This window comes from Centroberyx gerrardi, chromosome 16, assembly GCF_048128805.1.
Source record: "Centroberyx gerrardi isolate f3 chromosome 16, fCenGer3.hap1.cur.20231027, whole genome shotgun sequence".
Lineage (NCBI taxonomy): Eukaryota > Metazoa > Chordata > Actinopteri > Beryciformes > Berycidae > Centroberyx > Centroberyx gerrardi.
The window spans coordinates 20440893-20449884 of NC_136012.1; the positions used below are offsets into that span (position 1 = coordinate 20440893).

The window sequence follows — 8992 nt, forward strand, 5'->3', positions numbered from 1 at the left end:
TAAATATATCTGTTATCTGCACTGCTGGTTATAAAAGCAATCAAATCCTTCCTGATGGAAAATATACAGTTTAAAACATCAAGAAAGGCCTGTGACCAAACAATAGCTTCAGTACAGGCAACAATTTATTATTCCATTATGGATATGTCAGAGCTACTGAATGCAGTTGTTGAAAATATTTTACTGACTGAGAGCTATAAATGTGTAACAGGGTGCAAGCTTACAGTGAACTTATTTGCAGTCAACCATTAAATGTGGGCACACCTGCAGACCGACTGCATGATTATTACTCATATGGAAGAGCCAGGAGAAATTACACTCTAATGACAATGTACCTCAGAATCAGAATGAAACGCTCTTTCTCTAATATGACATTGGATACAATCTTATTCAGTATCTCCCTGGCCGGAAATAACAAAAATTGTGAAGAAGTTAAATGCTATTTTGCTTAAGAAATATTGCTGTTAGCCTTGACCAAGCTGAATTATTTAGAGCCCATTTGTCTGAACCTCACTGACTTGCATAACAATCATGGCATCAATCATTTAATCTCTTGGGTACATTTGTCTCACTTATATATAAGTGTTTTTGGTCATAGATATGCCCAAATATTTACAAATTCAATCCACTACATATAGCATCTCAAAACGAAAGAAACAAATCTCTAGCGTTCATGGAACAATTAAACCTTGGATCCTGCATAAATTATTTTCTTTATTGACTTGTTTGCACCCTGGATGCATAAATTCCATTCACACCACCTGGCAACACTGAGCTGCTGCCGATCCAGTTAACACTCTGACCTTTGTCTATGAAGTTTATCACATCTACACCCAACACCTTACAATGTGCATCACACTACACAAAGTAGAATGCATGTTTGTCAGAAAACATGATTACTGCACATACCTGATCACAAAGACAGTTTCAGACTCGGATCAAATAATATATGCAGTAAAAATAAATAAATACACTACCAGTCAAAAGTTTGGACACACACATTTTTCATTATTTTTACTATTTTTCACATTTTAAGATAATAGTAAAGACATCACAACTATGAAATAACACAAATGGAATTATGCAGTGACCAAAAAAGTGTTAAACAAATCAAAACTATCTTATATTTTAGATTCTTTAAAGGAGCCGCCCTTTGCCTTGATGGAAAGGCAAAAACTTTGGAAAGAAATTCATACATAGGCATCAACTTCACTATTTATATTTGTATTTATATTATTTTCAAGCATTTAAGCATAAGCCTTTAGATCAAAATGTCTTTAAGATAACGAAAAACATAATACATTCAATCAGGTGTGTCCAAACTTTTGACTGGTAGTGTAAATAAAATGTGAAAGTGTTTGTTGTAACCTGTTTTGAGCACCACTTTGGTAGGGTTTGCCACTCATGGGCCAATACATTAAGTTTCAGAAAGACAGCTATTAGGACAGTACATGAAAGGCACTTTAGTATACTTTTCTGTGATTGACAACTTGCCATACACACATTTGAAATGTCCTCATATGGTAAACCCCACCCATCTGGTGCTCCCACCAGCTGAAGAACAAACAATAAGGATTATCTGCAAATACTATTTGACTCCGGTCTGTATTTGATACAGTTTCATCACGCTTACCTTCAGCAAAATGATTCACTGTGACTCCTGACATTTCCCGGGATTCCTTTTCAGTCTTCATCAAACTCTGGGTTTCTTTGCTTGATCAGCAGAGCAACAATAAAGTTCAAGCAGAACAGAGAAACCCTATACAGGGCCGAGGCGGTGGGGCAATGCAGTTGCTGGGTCTGCGTCCATGAGTGATCTTGCAGGCAGGCCCACAGGTAGAGGGGAAAGGGTCACTACCAATGAATAACACCTTAATGTATTCCCTACCAATCAGAGTGTAGCTGACTGTGCAAGAGGTAATAAGGAAGTTGGGATCTGGTGAAGGTAGGGATAAAGGAATGGGGGAGGAAGGTGTGAGGAAACTACTTTTTAACCCATGCTGGGAACCTTTGATATTCTAATGTGAATTCCCCTCTCAGCAGTTGGCCACTTTACTGTTATGCTAAAGCTTGATCGAAAGCACACATGGTTATACCATAGTATTGTCTCTTGGTGAAGTGTAAGACCTGTATGACCCATTGCAATGTTGATGCCGTGGATTCTCAGTTCCAAGGATCTCTAAATGAGCGCACATTATCTCTCCCTAGGGGTTCCCTGGACTCTGAATTGCTGCTTTGCACTATTGTTTAACCATGTGATGTAACCACTTTTACAATGCAGCAAGGACAACTTGTTAAGTTTTACACATATGCATATACATCAGGTACACACAGAAAAATAAAGGTGCCAACTGGAACAGATAATGGTTCTTCGGAGTGATGCCATAGAAGAAACATTTCCGGCTCCACAAAGAACCTTTCAAGAATCTTTTAATATCCCAAAGAACCATATGGTCCTTTGGGATATTGAAAGGTTCTTAATTCTTCGTTATTGGATGGTGGGTGATGGCATAAATGTGGAAAAATAACCAAACCCCTCCATAGTATATATTGTGCAGTTACAAATGAGGCTATACAAGGGCAGATAAAAGGTTCTTTGTGGAACCATAAATTGTTCTTCTATGGCTACATGTTGTGCAAGCAGTCCTTGCTAAGACATTCAAGCAGCAGAGGATGCTAGTACGTATCTTCATCAACCACAGTCTGTGTCACTCAAGAAGCTGATCACTATCCAACATTAAATTAAATCTCCCAAAAAATGTGTCTAAATGAACCCAGGGCAATTCTAACGCTCCATAATCTCACACCCTCTACCCGCTCTGTTACTCCTCCAACCCTTCATTCAACGTCACGCCTGGAAAGTTGTACCATTAGTCTCTATCAGCTGCTTTGTAGTATTTTTAGGTCTGTCATCCGCTGGCTGCGAGGAGCCTACACATCCCAGCCCAGCAGAGAGGGACTATAAAAGTGGTGGGTCCTGGAGGTGAGACCTGACCACGAGAGATGGAGAGAGCTCATATGGTGCAGGACACAGACAGACAGACAGAGAAACAGACAGGCACTGCAGGAATTCATCAACTGACCATATTTCATTTGAAGGTAAGAATGGGATTTTAGCTATACATATGAATATCTGTCATTTTCAAATGCAAGAGTGAAACTAGGACAGTATGATCTTTTGAGAGTTCACATAATGCAGCATATCATAACATTTATAAGGTGAGCTTACTTATCTGTAATGTACTAAATGTGCTAAAATCTATACTTTGATTCTGAGGTGTTATTAGCACAACGAGGGTGTCAATGGTGAGAGCTCACCTCATACATTTTTACCTTTTACATGTTCATAAGCAAGAGCGGAACTGATCTAATTTTCTCACCTTTAACACTAAGTGTGACCTCCCTCTGCTAAAAAGTGATATAGACTACAAATAATATCTATATCAGTATAGGGCATAGGAGTTCACGTGAGTAGATGAGATACATGACACACAAACATGCTATTTCCATACACTTTGTCCACAGAATTTACAACAATCATCTACCCTGAAGTCTAATCTGTCATCTATTGTGTCACCTTTCTCAGACAAACACCACATGCATTGGAGTGAATGAATTCTCATTGCACAGCATCTCTTAACTGATGCGCGTTTAAATCTTGTTGCATGGTGCCAAAGCATTTACTGTGTAAGAAGCTACTTCAGAGGCAAATTTGTTCCAATTATCACTTTTCACAATTCATTTCTACCTGATTCTCACTTTGCTCACCTAACAATTTTTTCCTCTTCTCACCTCTCAGAGTGGAGACACAGATTCCAATAAGTGGCAATAGACTTAAAACAACACTTAAAATCTAAATCGCTTCACTGAGTGCTTGAATACAGTAATTGGGAAGGATGGGAAATATTCTTCAAATGGCATCTGTCTTTCACTCCAATTTATCACATGACTCTCCTACTCTTCATGACTCAACCGTTATGAATAATCAAAACCGCTTCCAATGCAATGGCAACAACAGCAACAATACTAAAGTGACTAAAGATCCTTTCCTGGTGAACACACAGAATACCTCAGGTCAAAAGGTACTATCTGAGAATGGTGCAACAAGAGACTCCCCACAAAAGTCATTACAAATACAGCCAAGCCATAAAGAGAACACCTCTGTCATCCAGCACGAGTGCAAACTTGAGAACTCCAAAAAGACCAACAGCATCACAAAAAGCCATCCTGACATAATCTCCATGACAACTGGCATCAGCGTCCAAACCAAGAGCTTGGTGTTTCAGAAGTGGGCTGATATGGATAAGGGGTCTGCGAGGCCAATGGCAAAGCGCCAGCTGTCCGCTGAGAGCTCGAGTTGTAACCTCAGGATGGTGAAGAAGAGTGCTGTGAGGAAGAGGAGGGATGAAGAAGAAGCCAGATTCACGGTGAAGACGAGTTCTAAACTGATGGAAAAGCCAGGAGAGAGTTTGCTTTCTATCTGCAAGGCAAACCCAGTGCTGGATGAGAGTGTCACAAAAAGGAAACTGAAGAAGGAGCTCTATGCCAGTGAAGACACTTTTGCCAAAATTGATAGCCATGTAATCAAATCTGGAAAGGAGGTAAGAATAACTGCATATATATATATATAATTACACAAAATCTTAATGTATAGTACTAAGGTAATAATATCTTAATACATATTATTATGTGAAAGAAAACTCCAACTTCCAGTATGGGTCCTTCTCCTGGACCCCCTATAAACTCAACCTTTTGTGTGATTTCCCCAAGGAAGAAAAGCTGGAGTTTATGTGGTTGGGCACCTTATATCTGGAAGCTGTTTTCTTTTATTTATCTTCAGAGAGAGAATAAACGGTCATGTGACCAAAGACAGATTTGGGTCCTCTTTCACCATTATCCACCACAACCACCAGACCACAATGCAGACATTCACACATGTTCGTCTGAGTTTGCATGGGGTCATTTGAGTGCATATGTGTACATCGTGAGTAATTTATACCTCTGGTGTGCATTCATTGTTATATGATGTTGCCTGTTGGATGTTGCAGCTTCGTAGCAAGAGGGTCTTCTCAGTTCAAACCATTACCCAGACCATTACAGAGGGAGCCCAAAGTGAGCTGGAGAAACTCAGAGCCATCTGGATCTGGATTTGCCACTACATTGGTAAATCCCACTTCTCACAAAGTATCCTACATTTCAATTCCATCATTTCTATTTCTAATTTCACTGTATTTGTGTAACATTGTGGACCAAAAATGGTGGTACTTTAACATGCATGTATACATGAAAGCATATACAGGCATAGACAAAACAATTCAAGACATTCATTAAGACATTTATTCAATGAATCTGTCACTATCTGGCCTCATATGGTTCAGCCTGTCACATGATAACAAGCACCCTCATTACCTAACTAATTGGCAGCGAACTCTCCCAAGTCATAGTTTAGGATTAAGTCATTATAGTGCACTCTGAGTTCACCAATGCAGTGTGACTTGTTTAATCTGCTGCAATATTGCACATGGAGTCTTTCCAGGTTTTTCATTGAAACTCAGTGCCCCATACAGTTTGCAATGATGCCAGATGCTGCATTGATTAATTTCCTCATGGTTTTCCCAATACGCACATGATGGTTCTGTGTTCTGCAGAATATGATGTAAGTGGCTACCTGGGCTTTACTGACAAGATGTGCTCTCCAGAGGACGTCATTGAGTCGGGCAGGGGTGTATGCTGCGGATACTCCAGTGTCTGTCTGCACATGTGCCAGTAAGTTAATTTAGTCTTGCAGTGGAAATAGTATTGTGGTAACAACATCCTTTTTACTCCTCTGATTTCTGGTCCCAGTATACAACGATCCTCAAATAGATACAAACACTGTCTGTTGTAAAGTAACAGCTATCTTGTCTTGTAGGGAGGCAGGCATTGAATGTAAAGAAGTGTCAGGCCATGGCAAAGGCGTAGGTTACAGGCAAGGCCAGAGTTACCAAAACACCAAATCCTCCCACATGTGGAACGCTGTGCGTTTAAGAGGCCACTGGTACCTCCTGGATGCCTGTTGGGGAGCTGGGAGAGTAGATTTGGACAACAAAACCTTTATCAAGAGGTGAGTTCTTGGTGAATCAACACAGCTCAATACTTTCTGTATTACGCTCTGTTTCAGTAATGCACAATAACATATCCTTTATCCTTGATTGTGTTGTCAAGCTGCCAACACAACCAACATGGTTGCTAAAAATAGCAAAGCTGTGTCTGATTGACTATTCCAAAATAAGCACAGAGTTATTCATGTACAAACTGTTTCCATATTTTGAACCCTGGTTATCATAGTACACTAACGATGATTGGCACATGAAAAGACTGTTTTGGAGGCAGATGTGGTTATGATTGGTGGCAAAGTTGCTTTAGTTTATATTTTGGAAGGTCATGTGATGCTTATATGTTTGTGTTTACTTGATACAGGTTTACAGCTATGTATTCCAACCCAAAATAGCCTGTGTTTTTCATGCTTTTGATTGAAATGGTTCGATTCGGAGAACTTGCTGCTGGTTACACCAACATTTTCCATTAACAATGAAACTTTGCAAATTAGTCCAAATTTCCTTTTGACTTTACAACAGTGCAAATCATATTTATTTATGCAAACTGAAGGATATGAATTTCAGTCGGTTCACCTAATTTCTACCTAACTAAAAATTATGTCATTTATGTGCAGGTATGATGATTTTTACTTCCTGACCGACCCCGAGGAGTTCATCAATTCTCATTGTCCAGATGATCCAGAGTGGCAGCTACTGGACTGTCCTGTCCCACTGGAGGAGTTTGAGAAGAGGGTTTTAAGGACTTCAGAGTTCTTCAGACTGGGTCTCACTCTTCTCTACCCCCAACACTTCCTCCTAGTAACAGGTAAATTGAGACTTCCATTCTATGGAGGTATTGTCCTTGATTAATCTTAGGCTACAGTAATTCATTTTAATGGATCCTAAGTTGTTGAGATGTTCTGCATTGCATCTGATTTCCCAGACAACGGTGAGGCGTCGGTGTCCATGAAGTTCTCTGAATCTGTGGACTTCACCTACCAGATCTCTCAAAGAAACAGCAATCAATCCACAAAGGTTAGTTGTTCCTCTGGTCTTCTCACAATGGCCCAAGATACAATGAGGTTACGACTGCTGCCTCCTACAAGTGGCAGTTACGATGTCATGGTCTTTGCACGTCCTGGGAACACCTCAGGGACTTTTAGTTGGGTTTGCTCCTTTCTCTTGGAATGTTCTGAGCCAAAACCTACTGAGGAACTTCCTGAGAACCCTTTCCTGTCCTGGGGCCTGCAGAGAAATGCTGAGTTCCTGGGTGTGAAGAGATGCAGTCATGGGTCTGAGCCTGTGATGCTTGAAAATGGGTCTTTTGAGCTGGATCTTCAGACTTCTAGGCCACTTACGATGCTCTGTGAGCTGAGCCATAAAGGCTTTGATTCATCAATTGCCAAGAGATGTCTAGCAACACAGATTCAAACTGACAACCTCATTTGCCATGTGATCTGCCCATATCTGGGGTACTATCGCTTATCTGTGTTTGTTCGGGACTATGAAAAACCTCAAGATGGCTATCAGAACATTGGCAATTTTCTTTTGCACTGCACAGGCAGCGCCATAAATTTGAATGATCTCTTCCCATCATCCCTCAGTTCATCCTGTGGGCCTGGAACTCGGACCCAGGATGCTGGCTTGTGTAAATTCAGCCACAGTGGGGCCATTGTGAGCACCCAGCAGGGCAAATGTAACATCACTTTCCAAAATCAACAAGACCTGGAGATCCATGTTGTGCTGTTAAAGGAGCAACGCAAGACACCAGGGTATTCCCTGTCCAGGCATATCCTCCTCACCTACAATGGCAACAAAGTTACTATCAGCGTGGTCCTTCCTGAGGCGGGAGTTTATACTCTCCGACTTTATGCCAAATTCCCCAATCAACAAGACTTTAGCCCCATGTGTGACTTTGTACTGAAGAGCACATCCCAAGCTCCCCTACCTCCATTCCCTTGCACTTACACTGCCTGGCAGAAAGGCTCTGTGTTGTTTGAGCCCCGAACGGGCCTCCTGGAGCCCATGTCCTGGGTCCGTTTCAGGGTCAGGGTCCCTGGGGCTCAGAGGGTGAGCATCCTGGGTGAGCAACTCATTGACCTGCAGTTGAGCAAGAGTCGGGTATGGGAGGGGGAAGTGTTCACAGAGGCGAATGTGAAACAGTTGAAGCTGGCTGCCAGGGAAGCAGGAAGTTCAACTGACATGTCCATTATCATGTGCTTCGATGTGCTGAGCCAGCAGAAAGAAATGTAAAGAATCAGGCAGTTGTGCAGAAAGGCAGCAAACGTTATATATGTTTTCCATTGTCAACAGAGAACATTTTAGCAAATGCAAAGCGTGTTTGAATGAATCATGAAAAGGTGCTCATTCATAAGGGTTAACTTTATCATATAAGGGTAATATACGTGATGGGAAATTCAAGTGAAATTATTTTAAGTATTGACTTTAGTATCTGCTTCTGTGGAAACATTATTTTATTCAGTTTGGGTTCATTTACTGAGATTGATTAACCTTGTTATGACATACATTTCACACAAACATCTTTAAAGGTGCTAAAAAAGAGAAAAATGTGAAAAATTTATAGGAATTTTAGTTTGAGGCAAATAACACCATATGCATACAGTGAATGGCTTGTAATTTAATAGCCTAGTAGATCACTCTGAAACACTATATACCTTGATAATGCTTTGAAAAGATGATATTGATTTTGTACTCAGTGTATTAAGGTCACCTCCCAAGAGGATACTACCCAAGGACTTCATATTCAATCATTGCTTAACAGAGTTTTTTTAAAATCAATTGAATTTGCTATTGTGTTATTTTCTTAACAGTTGGTTTGAAGAATGTTTGAATTAAATTACACTGTTATGAAATATAAAAATAAAACTATACATTCTATATACTTTCTGTTGCCA

At 40.3% G+C, this 8992-nt stretch overlaps 1 protein-coding gene across 1 annotated transcript; it reads left to right on the forward strand.

Annotated features, from left to right (window-relative positions):
- Nucleotides 1-3977: 3977 nt before the first annotated feature.
- Nucleotides 3978-8330, forward strand: LOC139912514 (uncharacterized). The gene is made up of 6 exons (XM_071900334.2): nucleotides 3978-4601; nucleotides 5049-5163; nucleotides 5649-5766; nucleotides 5912-6103; nucleotides 6713-6903; nucleotides 7021-8330. Exons 1-6 carry the CDS (start codon nucleotides 3978-3980, stop codon nucleotides 8328-8330), a joined length of 2550 nt encoding a protein of 849 aa, XP_071756435.2.
- The last annotated feature ends 662 nt before the right edge of the window (nucleotides 8331-8992 follow it).

Excerpts from the sequence above, each read along its gene's own strand:
- LOC139912514 (XM_071900334.2), top strand. The coding sequence starts at position 3,978 with ATGAATAATCAAAACCGCTTCCAATGCAATGGCAACAACAGCAACAAT. Across the intron at positions 4,602-5,048 it reads TAATCAAATCTGGAAAGGAG|CTTCGTAGCAAGAGGGTCTT; the intron begins GTAAGAATAACT and ends TGGATGTTGCAG. Across the intron at positions 5,164-5,648 it reads CTGGATTTGCCACTACATTG|AATATGATGTAAGTGGCTAC; the intron begins GTAAATCCCACT and ends TGTGTTCTGCAG.